General features: G+C 40.8%; 1 protein-coding gene across 4 annotated transcripts; it reads left to right on the top strand.

Annotated features, from left to right (window-relative positions):
* The first annotated feature begins 152 nt into the window (after nt 1-152).
* LOC136433176 (zinc finger protein ubi-d4-like) lies at nt 153-14,582 on the top strand. 4 transcript variants are annotated; one of them, XM_066425092.1, is made up of 11 exons: nt 172-285; nt 2,436-2,504; nt 3,251-3,513; nt 4,472-4,671; nt 9,316-9,397; nt 10,249-10,380; nt 10,923-10,961; nt 11,479-11,592; nt 11,966-12,078; nt 12,321-12,402; nt 12,926-14,582. In XM_066425092.1, exons 1-11 carry the CDS (start codon nt 191-193, stop codon nt 13,027-13,029), a joined length of 1,293 nt encoding a protein of 430 aa, XP_066281189.1. In that variant the 5' UTR covers nt 172-190; the 3' UTR covers nt 13,030-14,582. The 4 variants fall into 4 exon arrangements, with proteins under 4 accessions (XP_066281191.1, XP_066281189.1, XP_066281188.1 ...); XM_066425091.1 differs by having other exon boundaries at nt 3,251-3,549; XM_066425094.1 differs by lacking the exon at nt 2,436-2,504 and having other exon boundaries at nt 153-285; nt 3,251-3,549.
* Nucleotides 14,583-14,906: the final 324 nt, after the last annotated feature.

The raw sequence follows: 14,906 nt of genomic DNA, 5'->3' as shown, positions 1-14,906 counted from the left end.
CGTAACTTTGCAATAGCATTGTGTGCCACCAATAAGGGATATTTAGCAAAAAAATAACATCGGCATATGCATATAACAGCAGCTCATACCTTATACATCCATACTATCACAATCAGGATTGAAATTGCATCAAAAGTATATTTTTGCATCGCTTCACAATGCGGTGTTAAATTTCCCGCCAAAAGGTCAGATGTCATGCTGTCTGCTGGTGGATTCCTGGGTAAAATTTAAAATGGCGTCGACTAGCTCGACGGGAGGGCGAGGGATCGCTGTGAAACAACCTAGGTGAGTCTCTATTCCAGGCACTTCTAGCGTGCTTAGACCCGGTCTAAAATGTCATTCAGCTGGAAACCTTTCGAAGAACAGATGGACAAAGTTATAGAGTCAGTCGTCGTATGGAAGGAGAGAAAATGGCGCGTAATGGAAAGGCCGTCTGCCGCGGAGGGAGCGGTTTCCTTTGTCTGCATAGTGCATAGTGGCTGTTTGTTGCTGTGCTATGCATGCAGCATGTAGTGGGTTGGCCTGGCGACTAACCGATGTTTTGACTGTACATTCGCGCAACAAGGCACGTGACAACGGCATCGGCATTATAGTAAGGTCTACTGATCTAGACCCAGTGGCTAACACGGGAAATTTGGGTCAGGATTCTAACAATTCAGCACAAAAAATTATGGATGAACTGAATTTATGCATGACACTATTTTCGTTACTTCAGGAGGCTGGTATGTTTTGGTTCCAGGTTTTCCACATGTTACCAATGAATGCATTGGTAGTACACAGAATACTTGTGATCAGGGTGAAGTTGATTAAGAGTTATTAAAAAGATACTGTAATTCACTTTAAGTTCACGGTAGCAAAATTTCACGGTGTAAGAAAAATGGACATTTTCAGGGTGGTAGCAAGTGACTTGCAGAAAGGATGTGTGAAGGAATCATAAATAGGTTTTTCACTGTGATGATAAGTTCACGGTCCAGCGGTGACAGTGAAAACAGTGAACTTAAAGTTACAGTGAAAGAAACAAGAACTACAGTATGCAGTTTGGTAATGTCATGTGTTGTCCAAGGACATTATATAGGATCCTGTATGATGTCCTTGGTTGATATGATCAGAAAAATATTTGACTTGTGGAAGTGAAGCATAACATTTAAGAAGGATTATGACCTATAGCTAAGCTTTTTTTTTCAGAAGATAGTCCTTGGTAATATTCAATTGTTTAACCAATCACACAGAAACACGCTCATCTGTTTTGTGGATAGATAGACATGTCATTACATTGCATGAAAATTTATATGATTTGAGCAAAATCTGAAACGTTAATCTTTCTCATCAAATCTCAGACAAACTCTGAGTCTGATTCATAACAATATGTTTTACGACAAGAGTAAACATATCCTGATTCTTTTCTGCCACAATAGTTAGTAGGGATTAACCCCTATAAATGTATGGGCACATGGGCTGGCTTTCTTCCATGTGCTGATGATACGGCTCCTCAGGCACCAGATATAAGTACCAGGAGTAATTGATGAGTGAATAGAAGGAGTGGAGAAACTGACAGGCACAATTTGATATGCAGCAAGTAACCTTCGTGAGGGGTGATTGATTTTTAATGCAGTTATTATGATAAAGAGATCACGTAATCACCAGAATGTTGACCCTGCCAATTCAGCTCGAGTACCTTCCTAATATTGTCAAGCTCAAGAGCATGCTAGTGCAGTAAGAAAAGGATATTCTTATGGATAGAAGAAAGAATAGCCTTTGAAGCTTTTCCTTGTACTTGAAATGGTATAAATTGGACAGAAAATATTTGTTGCCATGAGAATTGTACAGAAAATAAAAGGATTTTAAGGAATATGAGAACTTTTAGAACAGTGATTATGTAAAGTATATTTATGATATTATATCAGGGCACTTAACTAAGCATGCTAAATTGTAATGGAAGTGTATCAGTAGCAGTTTGCGATCTCTTTTGCCTTGACAAAGGTTAATAGCACATGGCAAAGGAGAAATTCTATTTTCTGGCATGCTGCCTGTCACATGCTCAAAGAGATCAAAGTGAAATACCACTGAGTGCACTTTAAGAACAAGGTGCTGTGCTGGGATTTCTTTGGCTCAGGGAGGTCCTGGTAGGTAAATGTGGTATGGCTAAGGCAGTGCCTGTTCGGCAACAAAATTTGCAACATACAATCACTTCAATCGCTTCAATCATGCATCACTTGTAATTTTTGTACAAGAAGCGTGAGCATTTTGTCATTCACAGATCGCAACTCTATAATAGATGATTTAAAGTAGACACAATTTTTTGCTTTCAGATTCACAAATTACTGTGTATAATATGATCGTACCTGTACTTCAAAATATATGTATGGGCAAATATAAGAGGGTAGGATAGCTGGATTTTCCTGTGCACATGTTCCATGTCCTCTGTATACCCACAGGGAAAGAGGACGTGTCAGTAAAGCCACTGAAGCACCCTCTGATGCTACGATGCATGTTGGTGAACCACGGTTAGAATAGGATTCCTACCTTTCTCCTTGCTAGTGCTTTCATTTCACACACATCACCGATGCTTACACATGTAGGTTATTCTGTGTTTTGTTTTTGAGTGAGCTGCTTGCTGTGGTTTGTCCAACTGAAAGGAGGTGTGCTAATGCAATTTGTATTGGGAATCATTACTTACAAAACAGTGGCATTACCATAGAGTAGAAGTAACTAGAGGGAGGGATATTGTGTGGAGATCTCTGCAACAGGGATCAGTATTTATATATCCTTTGCAGATGGATGATATATTCTCAGGTAAGTACAATGCTGATGAGATGATATTGGCTCGTCTTGCTACATGCAAATGTGCAGAGACCCAGAACTTATTCCATCCTGATGCTATATCTGCTGTATTTTTGTATTCTCCAAGCAGACATTTTGATTGTGGGGGCTAGTAGCAGCCACGATTTTTTGTGGAGGGAGGGAAAAGTAAAAAATCGTGGCCACTACTTGCCCCCGATCAAAAATCTGTTTGGAGAATAGTATTTTTGGTGCATAATAGGCTTGTAATTTTGCTCATGTCCATCATAGTCACCGCTTTTAGTCAAAATTGATGTTAGCTTACTTGTACATGTATTTTGTGTAGTAGTGGCTTTCAGCAGGGAGAGTATAAAAGATTTGTCATCAGAGCTTCTTGGCTTTGATGAGAACTCACTGTCTATGTGACAGAGAAATAGCATTATAAATCGGAATTACTGTTTTTTTGTAATAGTGCTGTGGTGGGAAACCAGTTCTACAAGGAGGCACTGGAAAATGCTTCCCACTTCAACGCTCGCGTCGTTATGGAGCGGAAACTGCGGCTTCCCTTCCTGGACACCCTGACAGGAGTCGCCCAGACCAACTGCACGCTGTGGATGAGTGAGAGCCAGCGCAGGCCGGGCATCGCACCCGGGCAGATCTACACATTTCCCGCCAAGAGATGGCGCAAAAAACGCAGAGCGTACTTTGCCCAAGTGGCCACTCCACCGACTCAGGGTGAGGTACAGGATGTAGAGGTACAGGAGGGAGGAGGTAAGGTGCTGGTGGTGGGTAGAAGCTATCCTCCTCATGATGGAAGAGACCACAAGGAATCCTGATATTGGCATCTTATTTCTAAATTGAAATGTTGACACAGATCCTTTGTGGCATCTTATCATCACTGTCCCCCTATCAACCCCTTTATGATATACAAGTCGTGTAGTAGTCTGTGTAACACATACTCCACTGTCCAAGGCTGTAACGGGCCAGCGAATGTTGTGTGGGCTGCTATAAGTGCGATTTAATCAGGCTAGTACATTAGTAGTGTAGCAGGAATGTCCTTCTGAACCCTTTTTCATGTCTATGCTATTCAATTTTCTGATGTTACGTTTAGTGCTGTATATCTACCTTTGATTGTGACTTCAAGCACTATCTGATTCAATTAATTACACAATGAGCAACTTGCAACTGGCAGACCAAAGTACTAACTGTGTCAGTGATTGAAAGCTTTTCAACATGTTCTATGTAATCATCAGTTTATTTTATGTATCTCCTGTATGCATTAGTCATCTTCGGGATCAGTCAGGAATTCCTTATTGTATTTGACTTAAATATGGTATTTCCACAACAATAAATCAGTTTTTTTTATTAGAATCAATTTGTCTTGAATTGTAACATGCTATGAAATCATGAATCATATGCTACATAAATATCAACCATGCTTTAGACGGTAAATTTGCAAGGGCGGCTTCCAAAATGGCTTGCGACATGAACACTATCGATGCCACAATATTTCTGTATTAATGCTATCATGTTTTATTGGCTTTTGAATAGATCAAGTCTTACTCTGTCCTTAAATTCTTACTTATTGATTTTAGTTGAGTGTGTTTGCTTTAGGATGATTTGTTTCTCATAGGTGTAGGTTCGGTGTTAACACGCCACATTTCATAAATGAAATGTTTATACTGCTATCCAGACGCAGCAAAGGATTCCACCCTGGAAAACGCCCTTGGACTGGACAGCGAGGCTGCGAACAACCTGATAGATTCTGTACTGAAAGACTCCGAAGATTCCAAGGATGCGGTAGATGAAATTGACGACATTCCGGATGCTGGAGAACTGGAAGACAGCTCCAGTAGCGATGATGAAACCTACACCAGGAGGAAAAGAAAAAGGGTGAGGTGGCGTCATGACCTGTTTTTGAAATTGGTTCAACCGTTGTAGAAATTAGTTCTGATAACCATGATGTTTTAAGATCTTTTGAAAAGGAAGGCTAAAAAAAGATTTAGATTTCTTTATGTGACCAGTCTTCTTTAGATTCTGTTCCTACTGTTGATAATAATGTAGATCTATATCACAAGAGGCAATCGTTTCAAGGTCAGGCCTGCTCAGGCTTATACTAAACGGTGCCGAGTCTGGTAATGCTTCAGTAACCTGGGATTGTTGTGATCCTATTTGTGCAGTCAATGCAACGTGACAGCTCAGTGGGGGATGGATAGATACAACTATGATCAATTTATTTTGACATTCACATGTTCAAGTTCTCATTAGTGTTGGAAGTCAGCTATATTATGTAATAAGAACTGTATTTTAGGAGGATCCACAAGGAAACCATTTCATATTAAAAGCTGTAAATGTAATAAAACTTTATTGAATGATGTACAACAAGCATTTATCTTGCAGCTCCATATTCATCTGTTAACGGCAGAAACGTGTGAAGCATGGCAATTATCAGACAGCCCTCTATGTCACTGTAAAATACCCCTGTGCCATAGGATGATGATTGCTTGGCTATTGAGAAGATGATGCTAGTTTGGCACGGTCCATACTTCATGTGACTGACGGAGACTGCTCCGTGCACCGTTCCAAAACTGACACCAGTGTGCTCAATATTCCATAGTGAATTGGATGATGCCCTTTGTTCCTGATGGCTGATGCTTTCTCATAAATGATTTATATGGACAGCTCTGCTTACCCCGAGGATAGCTTTTAAGTGTGTGATTCAGTATTCTGATAACAGTGCGAGCCTCCAAGGTCCCTTTCCATTCCATTTGGATGATAACCTGATTGTTAGGCATAATGACATAAGAGAGATGTGTGCCCGTAATTCTTGCCCGCTGTTTTGAGCATCAGAGTCGATGTCCTCATGTATTCTGACTTTCAGATCACGGCTTTTCTAAAGCTCCGTATTTATTGGTACTCCAATGTTGGCTGAGGTAAATCAAGTCGGCGTGCTTCATGGTACAGCTGTATCACAGCCTCCCATTAGGACTACACCACTGTTCCTTGTAACAAGGTCGATCCAGTGGAGGAGCCCCATTTATCTTGATGACAATCACGGCAGCCAGGATCTCAGCAGGGCCCTGTACAATAAAGCCTGCCCAACCTGCCATCCATCTAGTGTCATATCGTAAAGCCATACGTGCAGGGCTTTCGCGCTAAGCCTCTGTAACAAATATTGCTGTGATAGCACGGCCACCGTTTGTTATAAATGGCTGCCTCTGTGACTCCCCATCCATCTGGACCATCTAAGAGTAATAACATCCACTTTCTATCTAGGCCAGTCTGTCAACACTCATGAAGCTCAAGTGTCCCTTCTGTACCTGTACTTAATGCTCGACCGTTGTCTAGTCCTGGTGAATTAAGGTGAACCATTCTGTGAGTCATTGTTGGCAGCTAGATAATGACTAAGAGGAATGAAGAATTGAAGTAAGTCATCCTTGGCTAGAAGGATAGATGTTGTGTGTACACGTCAGCAATATTGATTTCTTCAGCAGCAGCTATATAACTATGTCAGTAAAATTACCTTTCTCAATCTCATTTCCCCACATTGGCTCACAACTAGATTACGACATATCTACGCAACTAAATGGCTTGATGATGTGATTAACCTGGAGGCACAATAATAAGACTCTACTGAGCAACCCTACATGATTGGTTGTAGTGTCTGCTTATTTTCTAAATGGGAATATGATCATATGCATGTCAGCTTGAATTGATTCCACCATCACTTACAGCCAGCGGAGCTGTCGCCATGTTATTCTGAATCAAACCAGTGTGTGCAATAATAAAGACATGAAGGGAAAAGACATTTTGTCCTCCTAAGTCTGACCGATGATCACCGTGTTTAGGAATTGGTCAGGATTGATAGCTGCTGAAGGACAAGACAAATGTCAGCCTTAAACAGCTTAAGACATCAGATTAATTGAGTCCCAGTACATCAATGGATCTTTGATAATTGGTCAGGACTGATAGCTGTTGAAGAACAAGACAAGTGTCCACCCACAACAGCATGAGACATCACATTAATTGGGTGCCTGTCCATCAACGGTGCTTTAAAAATGTACAGACTGGCAAGTAACACCGGCCTGGATGGAGGACGAGTGAGTCTGTCAGTGAATTATTCATCGCGGTGTCTCAGTGATTCCCGTGATTCCTGCGGATGAACTGTTTTATGTCCGAGCTCAGCCTCATTGTGCCTCTCGCCGTTATTGAGTGATGTCCTCACCTTTATGGGCCTGTAACTACCATGTTTATAGAAAAACCTGAAAGGTTATAAAACTGGACAATATATCTGCCCCAGCAATATCTTTACAACTCTGAATGTTTTATGCTAGGTGTGCGTGTATGTCATGGGCTTATCGGAATTGCCAGGGGAAGGCTGCCTGCTAGTTTCATATTCCATGCGTGTTTTCCAATTTGGAGCTGTATGGAAGGTGACTATGGCAGGAGAACATGGGCTAAAAGCTGGATTACTGTTCGACCTGCCTGCTACAGATGATAACAGGCTGATTTGGGTAGGATTTGTAATCAAAATGACATTTTGATGAGCTTGCTTTGCCGGTGTTACCCATGACATACAGCAGGTCGTGGCCTGTATAGGTTTTGCATTCATATTGCCACGTCCAAGAGGGTTGATAGATGCACTGCTGACATTGCCAGTACCGGTTGTTACTGTCTGGAGCGTTTGCAGTGTCAGCAGCAGCATTTGATCCTGTTGCCATTTCCATAAACCTCTCCTATGGGTAAAGCCCCATTTGAAGAGTGGTTTGTGTTCAGCCGAGTGCCTTGTCAGCATGCTCGCAGTCTGAAAGCCAAAGAGGATGAACCATTGTTGATGCATGCGTCTCGCTCTCACAGAGGAGATTACCACTGGGATTTCCCATTCATCTCGACTCTGATGTTAGTTCAATGGGAGGAACAGTTCTTTTTGTTGCTTTGTACAGTGATTAGAATGGGAGAAGGGCAATGAGGATTGCCGTGAGGAGTTTCACTGATTTGGAAGCAGTAATCTTGTATGGTTTAAGTAGATGTCAAATCAGAGAGGATTCCTTTTTGCATTGTTGTCTCACTTCTTCTCAGTAGTTCAAAAAATGAGTATTTGAAACAAGCTAGTAAGCTACTGTCTGTTTCTATATTTTTGCAGTGTAAAAAACTAAAATGTTCCCATTTATTTCAATTCTTTGTGACTGTAGCTCTCCATATATTTTCTCAAATTGAATGGTAGAATCTATATAATTACAGTTTCTGGGACGTTTGACAGGTATGTTGCAATCTTAGGTCAAAGAAACCACTTAACATGCGGGGAAGCTTTCGTCATGAGCCAAGTCCACAGCAACCGTCAATAGTGCCATTAAAGGAATGTATGATGGTTTGACTTTATTTGTAGTGGCTCTGTGGGAGCCTAGAGTTACTTACGTCCCAGAGCAGTCTGAGTGCATGGCATTTACAGCTGTGGCAGCTTTCTGTGAGTGTAGAAAAGTGGTGAGGACAAAGGTTGTTGAACTTGGGCCAGATATTAAAAGCCCCGTATTTTCCCTCGCAGGTACTGTGAGGTAGAGCGCAGCTTGAAAAGGCACATAGAAAATCATTCAGAATCTGTTTATGGATGCCAGAAACATTTGCTGAATTGTGTTCTGACTGTCTAGAATTTATGTGGGGAAACGGTGGCGCTGTATTTTCCAATCTACCTTGTCTGACACAGTCGTTGCCTGCTGATGCAGGATGCTGAGTTGGAGTTTTTTTTGGGAAGGTTTGGAGCCATGCATGTCTTATGGCCATCAGGCAGCCTTATATCTTTCATGTTGCCTTTCCAAATGGCACTTCACAGCCAATAATCTATGTCAACATGTAACCATGAAGCAATGATTGAAATAGGCGATAGAGAAGAGGTAATATTTCTATGGCTCCTACTTCACAGAGGATGGCTCAGTTGCTGTGTTATTAATGTACCAAATAATGGTGCAGATACAAAATGGAGCTATACAGAACGGCAGGCGACCATACATCATTCCTGTAGTCAAATAGATGTGAATTCCCAGTTGAAGCCGTACGATTAACGGTAACGGCCCTTATCAAAATTTAATGGTTTGAAAAGGCAATCAAGCTTGGCTGTACATCTGTCATGGTTTGTACATGCTGCTGTCTTTCTACTTCCGGTATTTCTGCCTGCTGCGGGATAAGAGGATTATTGCCTCTGCCAAGGTCTCTTGGTGAGGAGATTTATTACCTCTGCCTTGGCTTCTCTGCATGGAGGTTATGTTTTTACCAGCATTCATTGGTTGGTTGGTTTGTTGTTTTTGTTGGTTGCTGAAAAGGATGATTTAAAAAAATTCTGAATAGACTTTTTTTACAATTGAGCCTTGGCTGGAAGCAAAAGTGACAAGACGATTTGGTCCTTTTGAGAGCTCTTTAACCGTATAAAGACAGGGAACTCCTCTAGCTGCTTCCCTCACACACAAAATTCTTGTTGTTTATATAACGTTGGCAACTAAAGTGTGAACAAATTTATTTAATGTTTTTTTCCGTCTATTTTTGCAGGGTGGTAGAAAAAAGAAGAAAGAGAAAGAGGAGCCTCCTCCACCCCCATCTGATGACAGAGACAAGCCGTATGCCTGTGAATGTAAGTCAGTTCTCATCGCTGTACCAATGATATAACTGACAGGGAGGGATCTTCCTGGTCCCACTTACTAATGCATTACATCTGTAAGCTGTCAGGGGTCAGTCCAGTCACCTTTTCTCTCCCAGATAAGATGTAGCCATCAGGTTTTTGTTCTCCCAGATAGGATTGAGCCATCAGTGATGGATGTGGTCCCATTTCTGGTGACTGATTCTAAACTGCTCTGTGCACCCTGGGTAATCGATACATGTAGATGGAAACTGGAGACCTGCCAGCCTGGCCACAGGGGATCCTGCACTGATTTATGTGGGGAAGAGATGTTTGGAGTGATGAAGGGGATTCAGGGACTGTATTTATTGGGGGAATTTGACAAGATGGAGGATCGTAATTACTGTAATTTCAAGGTGGAGACAGTTGTACTTGTGCAATGTGTTACCACAGATGTCTTAATAAGTGTTACTGCACGTAATTGCTGATTGCAGAAAAAATGGGATGGTACAAGTATGACGACTAAGTGATATTTAAACTGGAAGTGCTACAAAATCTGTCTAACCAGTTTATAGTCAATTACATTCAATAGGCTGCTTAAGTAGAAGTCAGCAGAATTCATTTATCAGCTGTTATAAGGAGACGGTAAACTGTAAAGCAAATAAATACATTCTACACTAAAAACTAGGTGTAGGGGAGCCTGTAGTGGCCTGCAGAACTGATTTTGATACAGGTTCTGACAATGTGTCAAAAGTTTTGTTATGACGACATTATTAGTACAGTATTTACTTATTCATGACTGATATGATGGGTAAGACAAATCTACAGGTTGCTTCATGGTTCTAGTTTGTGCGTTTTGTTGCCAGGGTGTGGGAAGAGGTATAAGAACCGCCCAGGGCTGACCTACCACTACCAACACTTCCACAACGGGGAGATCCCTGACAGTGGGAAGGAAGAGGACTCCCCCCCTCCCAGACAGGCCAATGGAGACGGGGAGGGTAAGTTACCTGTTCCAACTCCCACATCTACTGTTGTAATGCCAGGCACTGTAACTCACCATGGTGTGTAATCTTTAGCAAGTGGTCTTTGATGAGAAGTTTCACTTTACTGTTTTAACAATGAAATCATGTATGTATGATGATATTAGCAAACTGAAAGTATTAAACATGGTTACCTGGCAGGGAAAACTGGTAGGCTGTTATAGAATTGCAGGGCTCAAAATTTCCACCTGCAACATGCAAGATACAGGAAAAAATCGACAGTATAAACAAATGCAATTTGGCAAGCTAAAAGAATGCAAGCAGACTATTACGAATCACATATTGCAGAAAAAAAATAATGTCGTGTTTCTAGCCCTGCATTGATTTATTGGGTTTGGCCTAACTCTATGTCTCTGTCCTCTATCTGGAGTTTCTGGGCTGTCTCCCTCTGCTGTCCTCCAACTGTTGACATTCCATTGTTTTGCTGTATTGCTGTGTTCCTTTGTTGTGATGTGATGGTACACTCACCCGTTCTACTTTTCCATGCCGAAACCCAAAAGAAAGTGGATCTGAGGATATACCCTATGGAGAAAAGAGAGGTATCTTGGAGACATTTTGTATATGCATGATGCCATGTCTTGTTCCCCTTCGATGCTACACTTAGAAATTTGTCTTTCAGATTCCCAATGTCACAATAAACATTGTCATTTCTTAGATGTACATGTATTTCTTCTATTGTTTTTGTGATGCCATTGGGAAATGAAATGTCAAATATAACCTAGAAGGAGGCAAGGCACCCCTGAGAACTAATCCATTAAAAGAAAAGAAGAGAAATACTAGCTTATCAGTAACACTTGTAATTGTAGATGCTTATGATGGGTGATGAATGCATACAATTTTCATGAGGTCCACAGTCAGTGTACAGGAATGCATGGCCCCAAGTGAAGTTTTGAAAGTTTAATCCAGAATCTAGAGCCATACATGTACTCCCAGTTTAATGCTATGACGATGGTGGCAATGGTTTCTGAATAGAACACATTTAGGACAAAGCAGTGACCTGAGTTGCTGCTATGTTTGAACAATAGTAAGCATTGTTGTTGTTGTTGTTTGTTCCAGCCAAGGGTTCAGGACCCAGCAACTACTGCGACTTCTGCCTGGGAGATGAGAAGGAGAACAAGAAGAGCAGGATGCCAGAGGAGCTCATATCTTGTTCTGACTGCGGTCGCTCAGGTCAGGAGTAAACATGGTGCAGATCAGCAAAATGTTGTGACATTACAAAGTGTAGTGCATTTCCACTTACTTTTAAACATTCAGTTCATTCTGTAAGTTAGCTAAGTCTGGATGTACTTACCCATCGTGTAATGTCGTTGTCAGCAATCACTCTCATCCGAGCACTTCATACATGTCTGATCCACCTTATGTAATGTTGCCTTCTTGAAATTCATTTCTAGACATTCCTAAGGCTTCTAATTATTTGATGACTGTATTATTGGGAAGTGCATCCTTCCTTGAGGCTGCCTATTGCAAGTAATAACCAATAAAGCATTCAACAATCAAGGAATTGAACAGTTTGTAAAAAAAGTGCATGTCTTTCATTGAACAGGTCACCCAACGTGCCTTCAGTTTACACCTCACATGACCGAGTCAGTAAAAAAGTACCGCTGGCAGTGCATCGAGTGCAAGTCCTGTCATCTGTGCGGAACCTCCGAGAATGACGTGAGTTATCATCTCCTATCACCATTTACACCATTGCAGAATGTTGTAGTTTAAAATCATATGTCTTGTGTACTTTTTCATTCAACACAGACCAAATAATATAATGTATACAATTTCAAGGCCTTGCTTTTGATGTAGAATTTGAGATCATCTCCTGTATTGTGTACAATGCATGCAGTCTGTTATTCAGCTGGCTAGTTGCAGGTTGTGAAGATGTTGACTTGCTGTTTTTCCTGTGACAGGACCAGCTGTTGTTCTGTGATGATTGTGACCGTGGCTACCACATGTACTGTCTGTCTCCTCCGCTCAGTGCACCCCCTGAAGGTAAGACCCTCACAGGAAACTCTCTGTACTCTCTCAAAACTAACCCTCCCTAATGTACTGTGTGTCTCCCCCACTCAGTGCACCCCCTGAAGGTAAGACCCTCACAGAAAACTCTCTGTACTCTCTCAAAAGTAACCCTCCCTAATGTACTGTGTCTCTCCTCCCTTCAGTGCAGCCATGAAGATAAGGATCCTTGTGTCCAAGTATTGGTACTTTGTCAATCAGACTCAGTCTATTAGGACAATTCTTTGGCACATCCTGTTATTTCCACATTCATCTTACTTCTAACTTGTGTTGTACATTGTTTCCTAGGACATTTTATACTGTTAATTTCCTGTAGCTTCCTACACTTAGTATTGCGAAGGAAACTATAACATTCATCATTAGTATTCATCATCCATTGCTTCAGTGTATTATATCGTTCACCCAGATTCAAGATATAATGTGCTACTGTATGTTATGTCTACAGTAGGACTAAGTCCTTTATACTGTGTGTTTAATGCTGTCATTCTCACCTCTGCAGGCAGCTGGATTTGTAAGCTCTGTGACGACGAGAGGAAAGGCATCATCCACCCACCTCAAAACGGCCAGACAGTGGCAGCACCCCTCCCTCACCCAATGCCATGACAACCGTTGCCATGGCAACACATGGTTGTCACCTCAGCATCTTCATGAACACTGGTGGAGGAGGATGTGTTTTGGGGGAAGGTGTGACTTTGGATCAAACTTGACAGAGCTGTGTATATATTTGTACAACTTAGCAAAGACTGTCAGGCCTGTGATGCCTACAAGCATATCAATGATCTTACCTCAGCTAACTCCCATTGGACAGGTCATCTATGGAATTTCTTTTAGATTGTGATCAACTCGATTAGTCCTCAGGCAAACTGGGACCAAGACGTTTAACAGCACTTTTCAGTATACAGTATTGACTGTTGTCTTGGATCAGTGGTGGTTCTCCTCTGAATCTAGCAGCACAGGCTTGGCAAATATGTAAAATGTACCTGTACATGTGAGGAGGCCCTGTCTCTACTTCATCTACTAAAAGTCAAAGTTATTTTCTGGAGAAATCATCTTTATTGAGTTTGACAGAATTAGACAGACCTAAGAACAAAAATACAGATATGTTACCTTTTACTGTAATCTCTTTTCATGATATTTTGAGAAGAGAAAGTTGGCCAAATCTGCTCCCCTCCTATTTCTTGTAGTAGTGTTGAGTCTTGTTCATGAGAGATGATTATAAACTACTGAAGTTTGACATTGTCGTGATTGTTAAAAACTGTATGATTCCCATTTCCAATGGATGACCCCACTTCCGGCTGTCTACTGACAATGAACCATCAATGTCACCAACATTTGACACAGAGGTTATATATGAGATACCACAGTTTAGATATTTGTATGAAAAAGAAAAAGTATAAAAGTATTGTCATAACAGGTAAAGATTCTGTTTCTTTTAAAGGGTGACATCACTAATTTAGACAGCCCACTTTATACCTATAGATTTTGTTGACACTATTCTGGCCAACCATATGTATGATTTATTTGATCATTTCTGGCTTCTAACATTATCCCTTTGAATTATAGATTTCCTGTTTTTTTTTACATTTATTTTGTATTTAGACAAAAGCTTATTCATTTATTATTTGAGCGGAAAAGTAGTACTGTCATGTAGAAACAGCTGTTCTGAGCTTACCTAACACGCTTTGTATCTTTGTTTAACCAAGGAAGTTCTTGGTTTAACCTTAATGTTACGCTGATCTTTCTATGAATAAAGTTTATTGATACTAATTGTTTTCTGTTTGTTTGCAGAGCTTAAGTCACTTTTGTAGCAAGTATACTTACATTTTAAGGAGAAAGTAGCTGATTAACTTTTCAACTCATTTTTTTGTAACAAAATAACTTGTTGAACACTTAAGTAAGAGATATTATTCTTTTGGTGAAGATGAGAGGTTATGAAGTGTTAGCATGATTGACAGTTACTTTTTGAAGGGCTTGCAGCACTTTGATGGGAAATCTTTTAACATCCCTTGAGAACCTTGTATATAGCACCTTATCTGGAGTGTGGGGCCACTGATGACATCATTCTGTGTATAATTTGATTTGCACCTTGAACGCAAGAGTCTATTTTCTGTACATCAGGAAGGACTGTATATAAAGTGCTTCACTTGAATCACCCATGTTATTATTGTGGTGTCTATTTTCCTTGCATCTGTCTACAGTTGACCGTTTATTTGAAACTTGTAATTCAGATTATAAGCACAGGGATCGAAGGAGATGTACTGACAAAATATATGGTTTGTAACTAGTATAGGCCAACTCAAGCCTAGATTGTGATGTTTGGAAGGAATCAAAATGAGTTGTAATGTTACCCTGGGCCTTAATGACCATTTGTTTCGAAATCTGCGTAAATGCTCATTTAGTTGGCAGACAAGATAAGGTCAGTATCTGGACCTGAAAAAGAGAAATACGTGTAGTTGCAGAGTGCAAGGACATTACATAGG

This window comes from Branchiostoma lanceolatum, chromosome 4, assembly GCF_035083965.1.
Source record: "Branchiostoma lanceolatum isolate klBraLanc5 chromosome 4, klBraLanc5.hap2, whole genome shotgun sequence".
NCBI lineage: Eukaryota > Metazoa > Chordata > Leptocardii > Amphioxiformes > Branchiostomatidae > Branchiostoma > Branchiostoma lanceolatum.
The sequence above is the reverse complement of the archived record's forward strand: the minus strand, read 5'-3'. Positions and strand labels throughout refer to the sequence as shown.